The 20,674-nt window shown below is 41.8% G+C and overlaps 1 protein-coding gene across 1 annotated transcript in view; it reads right to left on the bottom strand.

Moving 5' to 3' along the window:
* Window positions 1-20,674, bottom strand: part of abcf1 (ATP-binding cassette, sub-family F (GCN20), member 1) — a 56,517-nt gene that overhangs the window by 27,933 nt on the left and 7,910 nt on the right. The window contains exons 7-11 of the mRNA XM_033645928.2: window positions 20,039-20,092; window positions 19,869-19,949; window positions 19,687-19,782; window positions 16,681-16,803; window positions 14,772-14,872 (exon numbers count right to left, since the gene is read on the bottom strand). Of these exons, the coding sequence (XP_033501819.2) occupies window positions 14,772-14,872; window positions 16,681-16,803; window positions 19,687-19,782; window positions 19,869-19,949; window positions 20,039-20,092 (455 nt within the window). The remainder of the gene's footprint in view (window positions 1-14,771; window positions 14,873-16,680; window positions 16,804-19,686; window positions 19,783-19,868; window positions 19,950-20,038; window positions 20,093-20,674) is intronic.

Raw genomic sequence — 20,674 nt, 5'->3', positions numbered from 1 at the left:
TGCATGTTCTGCAAACAAGAGCTATTTATGAGTCTCACACAGGTGCTCATCTGGCAGAGCTACTGTCTCATGTTGTGGATGAATGGCAGCTATCAGAGAAAGATGTAGTGCTTGTGACAGACAATGCATCTAATATGGTCATTGCAGCTCAAGTCGGAAAATTCCCTCATGTAAAATGCTTCACCCATACACTGAATCTCACATCCCAGCGGGTGCTTCAAGTGTCCATGCTCTCCAGACTCCTGGGCAGAGTTCAACGGATATCAGCATTCTTCCACAGCAGCACTACAGCGAACCACACTCTAAAAGTGAAACAGAAATGTCTGGGCCTGAAACATCATAAGCTGATAAGTGATGTTGCCACAAGGTGGAACAGCGCATATGACATGCTTGAGAGGTTTTTGGAACAACCTGCAATCTATGCCACCTTGCTGTCTCCATAGGTGAGAAAAGGACAGTCAGACCTCTGCACTCTCAATGAAACAGATGTGACAAATGCAGAGGACGCTGTGAGTGCATTAAAGCCAATGAAGGATGCGACCAAACTGATGTCAGAAGACAGCAATCCAACAGTGTCCCTCATTGCTCTAATAAATGCACAACTCCTCCAGAACATGACAGACACCAGCGGAGACTCACCCTTGATCCACGAGCTCAAGAATGCAATCAAAACAGATCTCCTGAAGAGGTACAACAGTGAGACAGAGAAGAAGATCCTTCATACAGCCTCTGCCCTGGATCCCCGTTTTAAGGGACTGCCCTTTCTAACAGAGGAGGAGAGATTGGAGATCTACAGAGGAGTGACTGAGGAGGCTGCATTTTTCGAGGTAATTTCACCATGTTTCATGTAAAACGTAAAATGCTCATAACAATATCAATAGTAGCTGCAATGAGTGAAAGACTGAGAAAAAAGTTATCCTACTATGAGCTGTTGCATTGACTGAGAAAGTGCTAACTGCTGGTTTAATGCGAGAAAGAGAAAACTCTTTCCTATTCTTTTGTTAAAACACAGAATGAGAGGACATTCAGTAGGACCAAACTGAATGAAGCTCCTGGGGGAACAGGAACTCAAGAAGAAAAAACACCCAAGGAGCCCACCCCCTCTGCTCCTAAAAGGAAGGCCTCATTGCCGCTCGAGAATTTGCTGGGACAGTCGTTCACTGACACTGAAGGTACAGCAGAACCCAAAAGGAGGGCTGAGGAGGAAATGGGGAGATACTGTAAAGCCCCATCTCTCCCTCTCACTGAGGAACCTTTGAACTGGTAGCATGTCCATGAGATCACTTTTCCCCTCCTCTCCCAGATGTCAAAGTGATACTTGTGTATCCCAGGCACAAGTGTGTCTGCAAAGCGAGTTTTCTCCACTGCAGGAGATGTGGTCACTGCAAAAAGAAGCACTCTCAAACCAGAACATGTGGATCAACTAGTGTTCTTACAGAAGAACCTACAAATTCCTAAATGCTGAGCAGTGAGTCATGTTTGTGATATTTGGCACATTTAGGAGCTGCCCTGTGCCCAGTGCTGCCATTTCAAAACCTTTTTGTAGTTTACAGCACTGCAGAATGTTTTGTTTTTGAGGACAGACTGTTTTCACACAATAGGTGGGCTAGGTCTATACTATTAATTTCAGTTTACAATTTAATGGTAGAAATTTCTGTTAACATTTTGGTATTATAAACCAGTACATTACACTATATGAAATTAGGGTTGGGTACCGTTCATAATTGGACCGATACGGTCCCGGTACCGGTATCTGGAATTCGGTACCAGTACCAAACGATACCTTATTTCGGTACTTTTTAACCCTGTGGGCCCTAGGCCTTTTTGGGGTATTTTTACTGCCTTTACTTTTAAGGTCATATCACAGTCATTATAAAGGCTACATACATATGCTATTTCTTGTTTTTTTCCAGGACAATCTGGGCTAACCAGATTTGCCATCATTTCATGTTCTTCTATGTGCCTGTATTTTATATTAATTTTTATATCAATGAAAAAAACAAAACTGTGTGCCTAAATTCTTACATTTTTACATGTATCTCAGCATAGCAAGTTGGAAAATGACATATTCCGCCATATATGAAGAGGGGAGACTCTCTGGAATCTGGCAATATAAGAACCATGATGCTGGGACATTCTGTCACTTCACAGTTGTCCAAAACATGTGGTTTGTGCCAGGCGGACATGATTGCCAGTATTTTTTCATTATTGCAAGAAATTCCATTGACTCATTCACAAGTCAAAAATGTGTTTTATCTGAAAGAAACATGCAATATTTACATCTAAGATCATAGAAAAATAGTCAACCAAGTGCAATGATGTCCTCCAAGATAATATTTGTTTTTCAGTTTCAGTTATATGTTGGGGAGACATTTTGGGCATTGGTGGGGGGGCACGTGTCCCCCTCAATGTATATGGTGACTACGGCCCTGTCAGCATGCATTAGGCTGCAGTTGTCTGGGTGCACAAAGGTGAAGTGGCTGGTCTTGTCATACCAAGTTTGATGGAGTGTCAACTGGACAATATGGAGATATTTGCATCTTGAAAGCTGGACTACAAATGTGGATAGACAGGGAGAAACACACGCAAGCCTAAGACATGGTAAGATACGATACTCCTCACTATATGAAGTGACTGATAACAAGATCTGTATAATGGATTGTAAAGAAATTCGTCAGGTTTTTATTTTGTAGACAATTGATTTGTATGTATAGCGTGATGGGATGACAGCACAATGATGTGTGTGGTCCTGCGCTTTCATGTGATATGCGTGGCATTTCTGTGCGAGCCTGCGTTCGTGAGTAATCCATCCAAGAGTAATGTGTGTGCAAAGCTGTATGAAAGCTCTGTTATACAGTACAGGCCAAAAGTTTGGACACACCTTCTCATTCAATGCGTTTTCTTTATTTTCATGACTATTTACATTGTAGATTCTCACTGAAGGCATCAAAACTATGAATGAACACATGTGGAGTTATGTACTTAACAAAAAAAGGTGAAATAACTGAAAACATGTTTTATATTCTAGTTTCTTCAAAATAGCCACCCTTTGCTCTGATTACTGCTTTGCACACTCTTGGCATTCTCTCCATGAGCTTCAAGAGGTAGTCACCTGAAATGGTTTCCACTTCACAGGTGTGCCTTATCAGGGTTAATTAGTGGAATTTCTTGCTTTATCAATGGGGTTGGGACCATCAGTTGTGTTGTGCAGAAGTCAGGTTAATACACAGCCAACAGCCCTATTGGACAACTGTTAAAATTCATATTATGGCAAGAACCAATCAGCTAACTAAAGAAAAACGAGTGGCCATCATTACTTTAAGAAATGAAGGTCAGTCAGTCTGGAAAATTGCAAAAACTTTAAATGTGTCCCCAAGTGGAGTCGCAAAAACCATCAAGCGCTACAACGAAACTGGCACACATGAGGACCGACCCAGGAAAGGAAGACCAAGAGTCACCTCTGCTTCTGAGGATAAGTTCATCCGAGTCACCAGCCTCAGAAATTGCAAGTTAACAGCAGCTCAGATCAGAGACCAGATGAATGCCACACAGAGTTCTAGCAGCAGACCCATCTCTAGAACAACTGTTAAGAGGAGACTGCGCGAATCAGGCCTTCATGGTCAAATAGCTGCTAGGAAACTACTGCTAAGGAGAGGCAACAAGCAGAAGAGATTTGTTTGGGCCAAGAAACACAAGGAATGGACATTAGACCAGTGGAAATCTGTGCTTTGGTCTGATGAGTCCAAATTGGAGATCTTTGGTTCCAACCGCCGTGTCTTTGTGAGACGCAGAAAAGGTGAAGGGATGGATTCCACATGCCTGGTTCTCACTGTGAAGCATGGAGGAGGAGGTGTGATGGTGTGGGGGTGTTTTGCTGGTGACACTGTTGGGGATTTATTCAAAATTGAAGGCACACTGAACCAGCATGGCTACCACAGCATCCTGCAGCGACATGCCATCCCATCCGGTTTGCGTTTAGTTGGACGATCATTTATTTTTCAACAGGACAATGACCCCAAACACACCTCCAGGCTGTGTAAGGGCTATTTGACCAAGAAGGAGAGTGATGGAGTGCTGCGGCAGATGACCTGGCCTCCACAGTCACCAGACCTGAACCCAATCAAGATGGTTTGGGGTGAGCTGGACCGCAGAGTGAAGGCAAAGGGGCCAACAAGTGCTAAACACCTCTGGGAACTCCTTCAAGACTGTTGGAAAACCATTTCAGGTGACTACCTCTTGAAGCTCATGGAGAGAATGCCAAGAGTGTGCAAAGCAGTAATCAGAGCAAAGGGTGGCTATTTTGAAGAAACTAGAATATAAAACATGTTTTCAGTTATTTCACCTTTTTTTGTTAAGTACATAACTCCACATGTGTTCATTCATAGTTTTGATGCCTTCAGTGAGAATCTACAATGTAAATAGTCATGAAAATAAAGAAAACGCATTGAATGAGAAGGTGTGTCCAAACTTTTGGCCTGTACTGTATATATAGCCTATATATCACATTTTTCACATCACTGTATCACCATTTGGACTAATCCGATGTTTGTAAAGTCTATAAACACAATGATTGAACAAACATTACTATTTCTGTGTGCACGTTTAGCTGGGCTAACCGTTAGCTGTTAGCCCTGTTAGCTGTTAGCAGGGTCTGTAATAGGTAATAACTCATTAAATGGTCCGTGAAAAAAATATCTTTTGCAGCGGATATCTTAGTTACAACATGATTGAGCTAGCAAAGCAGTTTTGTGTTGATATGTGTGGTATTCATTCAGTTTTGGGAAATCACGATGTCTAGAAAGCATCAGTGGCTGCAGCTGACAGGGACAGCTAACAGCAACAGCAAAGCTAACATCAGGATGTCATCTGTTAAAAGCCTCCGACATGAAACTACTCCAGTTAGCTCAATAATGTTGTAACTAAGACATCCGCTGGAAAAAATATTTTCTTCACGGATGAGCACACGTTTGATAAAACGGAGTTAAATCTCTCGGCATCCATTTTCAAGCTCTCTGTGTGTTTGTTTCCTTGCGGACGAGAAAAGGAGGAGCGCACATTTCCGAGAAGGCGTGTCCTTTTCATAAATACAAGAGGCGTTGCTTTGTTGCCGGCCATTTTCGCTGGTGTGTTAAACACACTTTAGAAAGGAGTGTCCCCAGACTATCAGAGGGCGGAGATCTCTGATTGTCTGGTGGCGAGACTATAGGCCGGATGGTTGCCAATCTGAAAATGCACTACAGTGAAGAGAGCAGCAAGTGGATGCTTCTCAATAAAGCAGCCTTTCTGGACCCCCGGTTCTCTTGTTTAGTCCACCTTTCATCCGAACAGTGAAATCTCGTCAGTGATACCTTATCACACAAGATGAAGGACAATGAGACAGACAGTGACTGTACACAAGAGGGAGAAAAGGCAGCTGCTGCCCTGGGTGCAATGGGGTGCCTATTTGGGTACTTGTACAAATCAAGTGACTTTGGAAAAGGTAGCGGTGTCTGCATCCTGGAGATGCAAGCCTGCATGAAGGAGACTCCTCTTTCTGCATACAGCAACCCGCTGCTTTGGTGGAGAGACACAGGGCGCAACAAGTACCCGAAACTCTCAAAGCTGGCCCCTAAACACCTGTGTGTACCAGGAACGTCTGTGTTCTCTGAGCGTGTTCTCGTCGGCAGGTAATAAATCTAAATAAAAAGAGAGCCGCACTTGATCCCAATCAAGTTGACAGACTTGTGTTTCTGGAGGGGGGGGGGGGGGGGGGGGGGGGGATCAGTTATCAAGACAGAAATCTGAAAATACACATATTGCATCTAAACAGCATGGAGATGTTTTTTAACAATGATTGATTGACTCCATAAGTGAAAAACTGATGTTTAAAAATGCAATTCTTTCATTGACTCCAGTTGTTCACATTAGATGCCAAACATCATCTATTGTGACTCCACAATTTTATCAAATTTTTTCATGAACATTGAAAATTTATTTAGCAAGAATTTGCAAGTATCTGTTTGCAGTACCTTTTACAGTCAAACATCTTGGTGCACTGTAGGCTCAATTTTTGATAAATCCAAAATCAAAGGACAATTTGTGGAGGACAGTCTGAAGATGCTCTGTAGCAAGATGCTCTGTACCAAGTTTGGTGTGGGAGGAGGAGGAGAACAAGAGGGTCCTGGCAGGCCCTTAAAGACAGTGAATGTCACAACGGCAAATGCTCCCAGGCCACAGTACCATGTGACTTCGCTATTTTTCAATCTAGACCCTGTTTTCCCACATCTTTGTGTCTAAGTTGCTAATTGAGTGGATGGACTGCAGTTGGCAGCAACATAACAGGCTGCAATGTAATCACTTGGGGCATTTGCGCACCCTCAATGTATTTCCACTGAGTGTTTGTTTTTGCCCCAGACAGGCTCAAATTATTATTATGAGTGTTTTTTTTATAGCCAGACAATACAAAACACTAACGACAACAAAGACAGCGAATAGTATTATTATTATGAGTGTCTAGCAACATTATGAAAAGGATCCTTACAGAGATAGAGTAAGATCCTTTTTTGTTTGACATGATACAGCCCCAAAATCGCAATCGCCAAACCAACCAAACTCCATTTAGATAAACAGTCATTTTAGCGTGTATATGGTCAGCATATTTTCATATCTGACTGGTTGAATTAAGAGTTTATTTCAACCAAACCAGAGCTGATGACTGTGGGAAGTGGGACGATGATCCAATATGGCTTTTGTGAGTTTTATGTTGTTTTTGTGGACTTTGAATGAATTTGTCTAGTAGCTTTGGCAATGACGATTTCGAGGCCATTTCTAGTTGAACAAAATTATTTTAATCTCTAACAAAAAGGTCCGTCTCTGTAGTATCCTTTATATTACAGTGGTGGAAAAAAGTTTTCGGACACCCTTCAAATTTTATACAATTTCAAATATCATCATGAAATATTTGCGGAAAAATCTTTTTTGTGTTTCTAAAGGTGTGGCTGCATCAGACAGACACAAACAAATGCAAATGATTTTTTTTATTTATTGTGAACAAGAAAAAATAACAAAACTAAATTCTTGATAGTTTCAACACGTCAGTTCTCAACATTGTCAGTACCAAAGTCAACAAATAACAGAGAATGTGTTCAAAACTGAACAAAAAATAAATAAACCATCACATCATCAAATTAATATTTAGTAGCCCTGCCATTAGCACGCAGTAGACCTCTAATCCTGTTCTCCACGAGCCTTTCACACTGTTGAGGGGTAATCTTGTCCCATTCTTCTTGAATAACTGCTTTAATTCTTCCAAATTCTTTGGTTTACGCTTCGAAACAGACCTTTTGATAATCCACAACAGATTTGCAATGGGGCTTATGTCCGGGGATTGAGCTGGCTACTCTATGACCTGGATACTGTGCTCCTGCAGCCAAGTTCTACCTGCCCTGGATGTGTGACAAGGGGCATTATCTTGCTGAAACATCCAGTTTTGACCTCAACAAAACTGTGCACATGCAGAGGGGAGCATGTAGGTTTCGAGAATGGCACAATACTTGGCAGAGTTCAATGTGCCATCACAGACAGTGAGATGACCAACACCAGCAGCACTCATACATCCCCAAACCATGATACTGCCTCCGCCATGCTTGACATTAGGTACTGTACATGCTGGAGATAATGCTTTGCCTGGCCTTCTGCGTACCCCAACATTAGCAGGAGGAGGATTAAGCTGGAAACTGGACCACAGAATCTGCTTGGGCCCAACGACGCCAGGCTAACCTCTGTCTCTCATTGATCAGGGGCTTCTTGACAGCCTTGCAGGACCTTAAGCCATGATCTAGGAGTCGGTTACATACAGTGCGGGTGGAACACTGGACACCAGTTTGGTTTGACCACTGCTGCTGAAGCTCACGTGATGTCATTCGGCGGTTTTCCCTGCACATGCGGATCAGGATGCAGTCATTTCTTGCTGAAGAAACCCTTGGACACCCAGATCTTGGTTTGTCTTCCAAGCTGTTGGATTGTTTGTATTTCTGCAGAGTGTATCCAACTGCTGAAGGACTGCATCTGCACTTTCTGTTCTTTGTTTAGTGTTTTGGCTGTGACTGTACTAAAAGAAATTGCACTTGGAGACTTAAGAGTGATTCTTAATGTAATATATCACAAATACATGGGGTGTCCAAAAACTTTTTTCCACCACTGTGTTGGAATTCACAGGACCACAGAGATCATTTGGTAAAATCTAATACCCTTTTTCCACCGAAGCAGTTCCAGTGCTGGTTCGGGGCCAGTGCTTAATTTGGAACCGGTTTTCCTGTTTCAACAGACAAAAGAAATGGCTCTGGGCCAGAAAAACCGGTTCCAGAGTGACACCAGTTCTTAGCTGGACTAGAAGAACGAACCACATACGTCACGGGGAAGGGGGCGGGGTTATTGAGCCACTCAGCCACTGCAATGCTGGAGGTGATGGTGGACGAAAGCGTAACGCTGCCGCAAACGGAACCTGGTAAGTTTCTTTTCGAACATTTTCGCCTTGCACATAGTTGTTTAGTGTTACCAGTTTCTTCAGATAACAGTAGCTGTGTCCCAATTTAGGGTCCACATCACTCGGAGGATGCGGCCCTAAATTGGGACACAGCTATTGTTTGTGATGTCTGCTTGGTTTAATGTTAACTGATCAACAGGATAGCCTTGCTAACATTAGCTAACGTTAGCAAGTTACTTAGCCATGGGCTAAACTACCAGCCCCACTTTCAGTTGGCTAAACACTGTATAATGTGTAGTGGACAAGTCAATGTTTAAAGCACTGTTCATGTGGTCTACAGAGTTATCTGCCACCGAACAAGACGATGCTAACTTGGAGCTAACGTCGCCACTCCACTGCAGCTCGCAAACACCATCCAGCAGCTTAGGTCAAAGTAGGGCTGCGCGATTCTGGAAAAAATGAGAATCACGATTTTTTGGCTTATAATTGAGATCACGATTCTCTCACGATTTTTTTCAACATAAAGATATATTGTGCTTATTTCCTGATACAAAAGGAAAAGTAACAAAAATTATAAATAAATAATAAAAAAATATCATTAAATAACAAAGCCTATGATTGTGCCTGATACAGGAGACACAAGGCACATAAACTCTGGTCAGCAGAGAGGGAACACTCCTGTTTCAGCTTTAGTCTCTTGTCTTCTCTTACAGCTTTTGAACAATTTTAACAATAATATCAATGTTGAACAACATTTTTCTGAGGTAGGTATTCCAGGCCTGGAATTAAGTCAAAATTAAACGTTTCAACACCATGCATTTGACAGAAGTATTCACCTAACATAACCTACATATCTTTAATTATATAATTATTTATATGTCTCTATGTATATTTTTACATAAATCCCCAATATTTTATTTGCCTTTAAAAAATCCTCTTCCTTCATTTAATTTGACAATGTTTATTGTATTGTATTATATGTATTACTTCTCTACAGGATCTTGTATGTTCTTTAATGTGAGTTCAATTTATTAAAAGAAAAAAAAAAACAAAAACGTTCTGGTGAACCCTGCAGCAAAGTGAGCCCTCTTCCTCAGAGAGGATCTTTGCCTCCCAGTTTGTTCCTGGTGGCAGAGCAGAGTGATCCGTCTTTCTTCTAAGAGGATCTTTGTCCCATGAGAGCAGGCAGCTGTTCTCCGTGTCCGCAGTGTAAACATCTTTCGCTGGCGATTTGACAGTCACTAGAAGCACATTATGACCCTTTGTAAAAGTTTCTGTGTGGTACCTGTGTTGTACATGAGCTAACGTTAGCGGCTAAGGACTGAGAAGCTGTCTGGTATATGTGTGTGTGTGTGTGTGTGTGTGTGTCTGTCTGTCTGAGGAGTGTCAGTACGTTAACTTGCCGTAGCCTTGCTGTTTGTCATGTTAATGTTATCGTTGGCAGCCCTGAATAGCTTGTAAAGCTTTAGCATAGTTAGTTAACACATTTTTTTTATAGGCCCATGTGTTTACTGCTACAGAGAATTAATAAATCTTTGGTTTATTTGCACAACGTCGCCTCTCTGCCGTCTTTTATCACGCTTGCTAACGCTAAGTTAACTTTACCAGCAGATCTGTATGAGGCACAAACTGAGGCTACAGTGAGCAGTGTGTTTCCCTGTCTCGCTGCTTTCCAAACTGCCAGCCGGCTGTCGCTCTGCATCACGTGGCATAATGCTGCGTCATTGGGAGCGCTTGTTTTCATGCAGATGATGTCCCGACTCCCGGCATGGGCGGGGCCGGCAGAATCACCGTCATTGAAAAATTAGATCGGATATGCATATGAATCAAGATCACGATTTTATTACGATTAATCGTGCAGCCCTAGGTCAAAGCCACCAGACCAGACCAGGTAAGAGTTGTTGTGCTGTTTATCTAGTAGTTTGTCTCACCAGACAGACATGCAGACATGGAGATATACCTAAAAGTATGACTTGATAATATAAATATGTGCTGTGATAAATGAACAATCATTCATACACAATCCCCTACCACCCATGACTGCTGCCATTGAACTCCAATCAGCCATACTATGCACAATTGTCACTGTTACTTTTATACCCACATCCTCAATTTGATATGGTGTGAGGGGTGTATAATGTGTCGTAAGACTAGTGCTGATTGTTGAGCTGACACGTTTGTTACACTGTACTGCTGAACCTGTGTTTATCTACTTATGACTTAAAAAAAACTTTTAAACTGATTCTTCTATTCTTGCACACAGGGAAAATGAAGAGAGACAGCAACACAGAGCTGCTGGAGTGGGCAGACGAGAGGTTCTTGCAGCACAGCAAGGACCTGAATGATGACTGACACCAGTGTTGGACTGATGAGGTGCATGGTATCTGTGATGGAGGCCCAAGCCCAGAAATGAGCAGTTCTGCTTCATGGGAAGTTTACGTTTTGCACATTCAATGCACACTTGTCACTTTTATCATTAGCTTGTTTTTTGTATTTAAATAAATTCCTTTCTAAAGAGACATGTCTGCTTCTGTATGTTTTCACTTAATGATGTACAATTTAACTGTGTAATAAGTCCAAGTAAAGCTAGTAATAACAAGTCAAGAACTCAACAGGTTACCCATTTATGAAGATGCTTTTCATAGATGTCTTCAGTCACTGTATTTATAAAGAAATGGTGGAAAAGGGATATCAAAGGGACATTTGAAGGCTTTTTCCTCTGTATGCTCTTTGTCTTCAAACAAAGAGAGCTATGTGACACCCATCTCCACAGGAGATCTCACCTCACACCTCAGTGAGACTCAAGACCCCCCAAAACTTGATTGGACAGGACCTTTACAGTGACATGTGACTGTGATGTCACAGGCATCTGTAGAAGGTCTGCTCCCTTCTACAGTGACATGTGACTCTGATGTCACAGGCATCTGTAGAAGGTCTGTTCCCTTCCAACAGATCCCTCTCTTTCTCAGGAACTGCGGAGCAGCCCTCATCTCTTTCCGGCTGGGCCTGGAACAGCCCAGATGCTCAGGCCCTTGCTCCTTGCCCTGAACCATCAAAGGTGGGGCAATTGATCACAGACTCTCTAACCTGAACCAGAAAGTTAGAGGTGCAAGCACAAGGTTTGCAACTAGCTTTCCAGTAACAAGGAACTAAGTGAGTTAGCACCCAGCGTCTAACTCTGCAAGGACCCCGAGTGACTTGCTTCCTCGGATCAGAACCTTTGGAACAAGCAAGCAACGACTGCAGCTGGAACCAGCTCTTCCCAGCCTTCTTCTGCCGGCTAACAAAGCAGTACACTGCCAAGTGACTCTTCCATCCGTTCAAGGATCGGTAACGTAACAACTGGGCATAGCTTCATCACAGCTATACAGGCTAAGCAAGACTGTTTAACTTGTTGTATGTGATTTAATGCTGTCATTGAGTTATTGTTGTGGTTGTTTGCAGTTAGCTCATTGATTAGTTGGCTTCGCCAAAGCTAAGTGTTTAGTTTGCTAATACTGTTCACAAACAGATTCTTGCACACAACTAAACAGCCTCTGCACTAATCCAGACCGTTTGCAACACAAAGCACATTGACAAAGACTCATTAACAAATAGGCTTTCAACAGAGCTACACCCAAACAGGCATCTCGAAGTTCCCACTTCTTTTCCTTTGATTCGGCCATCTTGTAGTTCCCTGTTGTCAGCCATTTTGTTTTGTAGACCAAACGGCTCTTTGATCACCACACCCGCCTTTGTCTCTCTCTCTCTCTCTCTCTCTCTCTCTCTCTCTCTCTCTCTCTCTCACTCACACACACACACACACCAAGCTTGTATATAGTTAGTTAGAATTTGTGTGTTTTGGTTTGCTTTGCTAATTTGTGAATAAATAGAATTCTTTGGAATCATGCCTGCTGTCTGTTTAATGTTGCACAAGAGTGAATAAATAGTCAACCTCTGCTGCGTCAAGAACTCCGAGATCCTTCAGGCGTTACTGTTAATTTTGGTTTTTTACCTGGCTATCATTTTTCCCTTTACGGGAATGGTGCCCCACGAGGTGATTTAATGTTAATTAAGTCACATTATTTAACATAATTATTATTAATAATTATTAATTATTTCCGATAGCCAATTAAATCCCTACATATTTGGTGTCCCTTGGTGAGACCTAATATATTGATCCCAACATATTTGGTGCCACCGTGTGAGACCTAAAATTATGTTCCCAAAATATGTTGATCCCAACATACAGTCTTGCTCACCATTATTGGCACCCCTTCATTTTTTGCATAACCTTTACAATATCTTCAGAAAGAAATGGAAATGTACCAAATTTCTATCATCGGGATATCATAATATCAGTTGTTCCTTTTTATGTCTTTTCCTCAGCAATGGTGTCTTCCTTGGCCTTCGCCCGTAAAGCCCTGCTTGGTTTAGTGTGGGGCTTATGGTACTTGTTGAAACCATGACCCCAGACTGTTCCAGGTTGGCCTTCAGGTCTTTGGATGTTTGACGTGGTGTTTTTTCCACCATTCGCACCAACCTTCGAAGACTTCTCTCATCAATTTTTCTCTTCCCCCCACGTCCAGGGAGGTTCTTGACAGTTCCATGCTTGGCAAACTTTTTAATAACATTACGCACTGTTGAAACAGGGATACCAAGGTCTCTGGAGATGGCCTTATACCCTTTGGAGGTCTTGTGTTTGCTAATAATAGCACTTCTGATGTCCTCAGACAGCAGCAAAATAGTGACATTTTGTTGGAATGATGTCATTCTGCATAATAATTAGCCACGTGCTTCTGTTTGGGAGTGGGTGTAGCATATTTTCAGAAAGATGGCCCTGGATGTTTGTTTTCGGGATGCTTGGCTGTTGTGCAAAAGCACTGTTGAAACAGGGATACCAAGGTCTCTGGAGATGGCCTTATACCCTTTGGAGGTCTTGTGTTTGCTAATAATAGCACTTCTGATGTCCTCAGACAGCTCCTTTGTCTTCACCATTGTGACAAAGGAACAGGGAATAACAGGTGGCTTTTTAAAACACAGAAGTCATCATTCATTGGCTAATTCATGTCACATGGGCACAGACAATTTATCACAGGTGATTCTCATTTGTGATTTACCACAGGTGAGTCATAATGTGTTTCCATACTGATTTACAGCAAAGGGTGCCAATACCAGTGTCACAGCAAGCTTTAAGTTTTTCTATTTTTTCATCCCATTATTTATTGTTTTAACTTGTTGTTTATCATTTGCTCTTTTGTATCAACACGAGTTCTCTATAGAAAAAAGTTGTTTCACTTGATTAATTTTCTTCAGGAGATATTCCACATTACGTACTTAGCTTCATGGGTGCCAACAATGGTGAGCAGGACTGTATTTGGTGCCCCTTGGTGAGGCCTAATATGTTGATCCCAACAACTGTATGTTGTCAGATGGAGTCTGTCAGTGGCAAAAACAGGTAAATTGTAAATTGTACTTGATGCAAATTGACTGTGCACAATTGTCCCAAGTAGTTACATTGCAGCGAGTTTAGTTAATGCCAGCTGCAGTGGTCTTCTCAATACTGGACCAGTTACAAAAACTGTTGTTACCATTAGTCACTTGGACACAAAAACATGAGACAATAAGGCCCAGGTCGAAAAATACCAAAGTTACCCTTCAAGGCTCATTTATACTCCCTTTATGTACAAAAATAGATACGTCCGTTTCAAATACTGTAAACATCACTGCCCTCACACTTCCCTGTGTCCTTTATGTTGGCATAGATACAACCAATAGATGGCACTAGAGTCAAAAGTTTTACACAACAAACGGGGTGATGGTGGAGAAGGTCGTAATAATGTCCCTTTAATTGGAGGCAGCCTTGTAGACCGCAGATGTCTCTGAGGCCATTATATATATCCCGACATGAACAGAGAATTCTTTTCACTATGTTACCAATTCATTCCATTCCACCATTATTTTAATTTCTTTGGTGTCTTACAGTCGCATCTTGGTTGAACTCTGCTACACTGCCTCCATGATCTCTGGTGGTACTGCTCCGTTATGTTTGTACCCCAAGCTTTCAGAAAATGTGAACAATTACTGACAAAATGAATGCAGAGCATGGACAGAAGGCTCTATCCCTCTCCCTATCCTTATCTAACATTGAGCATAAATGAGCCCTCAGTCAGAAAGCATCTTCACTAGGTTCATCGTGATCAAAGTGTGATCCTACAAACTAATTCTAACCCTGTTATGATGGTTACATATTCAAACCCATGTGGAGTAGAAGTCTCTGTGCCTGTATTCATAGCCAACAATAAAGGAGAAAAAAGTAGCTATTTACCCATTTGGTCCAACCAAACCATATCTTCTTCCTGCCACAATCAAAAGGTCGGCGTTGACGAAAAGCTCCTTGCCGTGAGCAGATATGCTGAACCTCTCCAGCTAAAGGGCATGAAAAACAGATTGTTACTAATGGAGAGCACATTGTGTTTCTGCATTACATGTCACTGTCTACACTGTCTTTCTCTGGCTATGTTCACATTACACAGCTTAATCAGTCCCTCCAGGATCTCACGGCAAAAATCCTTGAATTTGCGGTCAATTTTGTCAAAAATTGTAATGAAAATTGCAGCATTTTTATGTATTTTTTGCGGGAAATTGTGGCAAATGACAAAAATTGTGATTAATGACAAAAGGAGAAAAAAAATGTGATTTTTTAAAATTACTACCTCCAAAAAAATAAGTCATGTAATCACTTGCTATAATAATCATACTGAATATTACAAAAATAGCTGCAAATGTTTTTTATAGTTCTCTTCTTTAGTGTTATTTAATTAGTTTCAAAACATGGACTCCAATAATGTAGCAAAAAATCCTGAGTGAATATTGTAGCTCTCAAACCACACAATGTGACTGTAAAACATGTAAGCTACATCTTCTGTAAACATAACATTTTAATACATTAAACACATATTGTATGTATTTAAACAGTGCAAATTCTTATGTCAATACAGAGCGTTTCTCCATACTGCAATGCCATAGCACATTTGATGATGCGTTTGATGACGTTTCAAATGACGTCGCATGCGCAACGACTTCCGGACGACTTCCGGACGGCCGGAATATTCGGAAAAGAGCGAAAAAGTCCCAGGAAAAATTGTTGAATTTGTGTTCATTATTGCGATCGCAAGATCGCGATTTTCTGGAGGGACTGCTTAATGCTCAGTTCCAATTATTTCCCCAAATCTGGTCATTTTGCTGACTGTTCACATTCATGTTTGAAGTGACCCATATCTGACATCAGTGTGAACAGATCTCTGCCCTTAACACCTCACATGCAAACAATAACATCACACACATGCACATTGGAACAACTACAAAAAAGTAACATTTCTGAAACAGGCATTTGCTGTTGTGCAAAAGGGCTTTCAGTCCAGCTGCTCTATGCAATGTTAAAAACCTCTTTTACTGGACTAGCTGCACACCATCTAATCTCTGCCCACCCTGGATTCATGCTGAGATATCGTCATCTTGTTTTTCTTTACATTTTGTGATTTGCTCTCAACTTACCATAGTGGCCCACAAAATCTCAAACAACCCAACCCCAATTTTGAATATTGACCTATTCTCTTGGCCCTGAATGGTGATATTATTTTAGGGCCATATCACAAACCCATAGTAATCTACGTTAGTTTGGTTACAAAAGTTGCACAATAACACAAACAAACCCAATGATCAAGGCAGTGATAGACCAGCAGCTCCTATGTTCTCTAACAAAAATTACTGTTTCTATCATTGGAGTCTGGTGGCTTTGAAGAGAGTGATATAACAGCTTCAGTTCCCTGTCAGAAAGGGCTGTCTGACAGCAAGGTAAAGCAGTGACAATATTCTAAATAGTGCCTACACTCAAACTAATATTGATTGTTTAAGGAGGTCCTTTTTTAGGTAACTAAAATACATTATGCTGCTGCCCCCGTCCACAGTCATCAGAAACTTATTTGTTAAATATGTTCGATTTTTCTGTATCTCTATCTTGTGAAGCACTTTGGAACTTTGTTTCAAAATGTGGTATAGAAATAAAACCTTACTTTCTTGCTTACTTCCAAACATGCAGCAATTTTTGACAGTGTTTTATTGTTAAAAGCATCTTAACGTGAATTATTGTATTTTCTTCATTATGGGTTACTTCAAGAGAGCAGAATGTCAGGCACTGTCAGTTAATTCCATTGAGAAGATTATAAGTATATCACCTTGATATCAGAGGCGTTCTCCAACATGGCTTGTCTGGAAGACATCTCAGCCTGGGAAATGGAGAAATCTCCCTCCAAGGCATTCTGAGCACGAACACTGGCCACCTGACGCTCATACTCCATCTGTAACCACACACACCAACACATCGAAATGAGTATCCAAGAACACAACACAAAATAACCCTAATCACATCATCAGGGTTATTATCTCAGAGTAAACAGAGTTCCTCCAGATCCACACGAGACATTATACCAGTGAGTCCCAAAGTGGGAAGCCTTGAAGATGGAGTCATGGAGACACAAGATTGTTTCATTTTTTCAAAATGCTGCCTGCCTACTTTTGTTTATACAGAATGCGCCTTTTTCGGGGCAATGGGGGGCATGAGCAAGTAACACAACGTGTAGCTCAGCATATGACGTAAACAGTGACGTGGGAGGGAAGCCGCGGCTGGTCAGTCCTTCTGCGATTCTCTCGTAAGTCGGGCCATTCTTCACTGTCCCCGTCATCTGACGGTTAATGGCCTCTTCGTTTGCGAGGGCAAGGAGGGCGTGCAATTCCTTGTCTCCCCAGTTGCTCATCTTTACAGTGTCTGTCAGGTTTGTGTTTCCCTCTTGCTACTAGCTACTCACTAATTCCTGCTATCGGCTGTTTCCTGTTTATCCACCGGCAATGGCTCGCACGTGCGGCGTCATCAACAGCTCCTCCCACAAGTCTTCAACAGCCCCTCCCGTTGCGGGGGGACAGCCCTCCATTCCGAAACACCACCGTTCCGAACCACCCCCACTCCGAAACTGATTTTCAAGTCCATATCAAGTTTCCTGCATCAAACACTGCTGCCTGCTCTCTGGCCGCACTTGCACAATTCTGAAATTCGCTGTGCTACAAAAGCTTGAAATGAACACAAGTCATTGTTTTTTATTGAAAATATGTCACTGTCATCATTTATTAGGTATAATTTCGCTAGCAGCAAACACATTTAAAAGGAGACGCTTGTCAGGTCTTTTTATGCATGCTTTTTATGCGTGCTGTCCGTGGTGCTGAAATCCCCACTCCCGGAATACACGTTGTACGCATTTATAAAACGGAAAGGTGCAAACAGTCAATCTGATTGTTTCTTAACTGTGATATAATGAGCATATACCCACGGCTACAATTTTAGAGCCTTATCACAGCATATCACCAGCTAGAAGAAACAATGTAGGCCTATCCAGGACAACATTAAGCCGAGTGGAACTGTAGTTGCTGGGGGAGGCTGGTCGGAGCAGATCTGTGATTGAGTGTGCGGCTGATTGGAGGCACCTGTTGACGATCTGCGGGCACTGTCCCCAATATTCGGAATAGAGAGGCCTTTAGAAAAAATGGGAAACCCCGCCATTACGAAGAATGGAGGTCTATTTTCGGAAAGGCGGGGTTTCGGAAAGGCAGGGTGTAACCCCGTTGCGGGAGGCTGCCTCGGTCTTTTTAAATTAAAAGGGTTCTGCCAATATGACTACCCTACGAGGCAGAAAATTGGGCACCTCGGATCAACTCGCCAATCCGGCTCTGTGTGTCTAAATGCTTGCAGCTTGCCGGCAAAATGGCCCAACATTCGTGGAAAATCTGGCAGTGTAAAAGGGGCTACACACACACATACACGCACGCACGCATAAGCTGCGCATAATGTAGCTGTAGCCGAGGCTGACACTGAAGCGTGTTCTGATTGGCTACAGGGAACATCATTTGCTCACGATATGTCAGGCAATGCACAGATGCATAGCACTGAAGTAACAGGACGAGTTCTAAGCGCCTTTAGGATGGTGTATTTGTCCAGTGGTATGGAACACAAGACCGAGCATGGCATTTAATTGCAGCACTGAGTGCATTTACATGGACTGAAGAAGCTGCTGATGAGGCTTATTCTAGTTATGATCATATTCGGGATATGTGTTAATCATTTTCCCTGTCTACATGAACTAGAATTATAGTGTCGCCGTTGTATGCTTCTGCAAACCAATCAAGTTGCAGTAACAGTTTACATCCATGTCTGTTTTTATTTGTTTTTCTTAAATATAAATTTAATTCAAATTTTTATTATTGGCTTGTGTGGAAGGAGACTGGCAATAAGAAATTTCATTGTACGGTGCAAACCGCTGAGTTTTCTACTGTGCATATGACAATAAACTTCTTCAATCTTGAATCTGTTCTGACTCATATGTTGCCATGACATGGCAAGTAAATGATTGAGGCTAATGAAAAACGGTACCGTTCAAACAGATATTCATTGGGGAATGACAACACATCTAAACGGGTTCTGAAGATCCTCTCCCGGCTTAAGGCATTGCAAATTAATTCTGCCTCAATATCAACCGGATTTCCTACATATGGACAACCCATGTGTGTCTGACAGCTTGCTTCAGGCTCAGCAGTAGGGAGGAGACAGGGTGAACTCAGGGTTTCTTATAGAAAACCTGCCAGCGAGCAGGTTAGGTTCAGAGAGTCAGTTGCCATGGTGATTGACTCAGAGTTTGACTTACCTCTCTGTCTGGAAATGAAAGGTTAACATACTCAGAGTTTTCACTAAACCCGCTTTCTGGAATACCCCCCAGGTCTCCATGTCCATGTAAACACACTCACTTTGAGTCAAGGACGGTGTATTGTCAAGAAAAACTGTGATTAAAAGCACACAGGATGTGACACACTTAGCTTGTAACATCCAAGTACTGAGTAAGTTCAAGAGATGTCTTGAAGTAAAAATGTTTTGTGCTAATTTTACTTTTAAACAACCCAAAAGAAATACAAATAACTGGTTGGTTAATTTTAAGTTCATTTATCTGCAATCATAGCATTTTTCTGAGAGACTGAGAAAAACTTACAAAAAGGGAGAGGGGCTGTTCAAGAAAGTCTGGGAATCACTTCATTACACAACTGCTGTCACAGGCTTAGCAGTACTCTTAATGACTTTGACAGGTCAAATTAATTATAGAGTTTGCATATAATCGATTGACAACACCATATATAATGATTACCTGTTTCTTTTTCTTCTTCTTCTCCTTTTTGCTTAGGTTAGCAAATGGATCATTTTCCTGCTGCTTGGCCTGTTCTGCGATGATATCCTCAGCACTCTGATGGTTACATCGTCAGAGAAGAGTTAGCACACTGACCCAAAGCAGAGAAGGAGAAGAGATAGCTTTATGAAGGACAAACATACCATCATCATGTCACCTCCATCACTATCCTCCTCCTCATCATCTTCATCCTCGCTCCTTGATCGCTCAGCAGGTTTTCCTTTCTACATGGAGTTAAAGCACATCATGGATACCTGGACAATGCTGAAAATCAGATAAAAATGAGAGTTGCAATGCTAACAGCAGTGCTTACCTTGTGTTGCTCCGTTTTCCCCTTCTTTGGCCTCTTGTCATTATTTTCTGGTGGCTAAAAATATATATTCTTTAGTGATCTAACCCTTCACCTAAGCCCAGTTAAAAACTCTGACATTACGAAAGCATGCAATTTAAAAAAAAAAAAAAAAAAAAGTTTAGAGCAAGACTGACACATTTTAAGGGAAAAGAAGAGGGGCACAGTGGTTTGCAGCCTTTAATTGCACAAGCACATTTAAACAGAAATTTATCTTTATCAGAGTCAAAATGGACAAAGACACAAGGCAACGACATACATGGTTTACCTGGAACTATCACATGATCTTGATTACCTAAGCTGACGGCAATCATTTTGTCGTTAGATTCCACAATCAAGGGAATTCAAAGCCAATGGTGGAAAAGTGGCAATAAATACAAAGTGAATGAGGTGCATTTCCATGAGCTAGGTAAATACCTGGGTCTCTACCTGAGCACAATGTTCCAACGTCAAAAAAGCAACACTGAAAAAGAGGGTGGCTGAAAACTAATAGCTTTTTTCAGTTTGGGCAGGTCTGTGCTGCTCTCTGGACTAGATTGAATGCATTTACATAGTGCTTCTATCCAAAGTGTTGGTTGCCTCTCATTCACCTTTTCACAC

Source organism: Epinephelus lanceolatus, chromosome 16 (assembly GCF_041903045.1).
Source record: "Epinephelus lanceolatus isolate andai-2023 chromosome 16, ASM4190304v1, whole genome shotgun sequence".
NCBI lineage: Eukaryota > Metazoa > Chordata > Actinopteri > Perciformes > Serranidae > Epinephelus > Epinephelus lanceolatus.
Note: the sequence above shows the minus strand (reverse complement) of the source record. Positions and strands in the feature narration are given on the sequence as shown.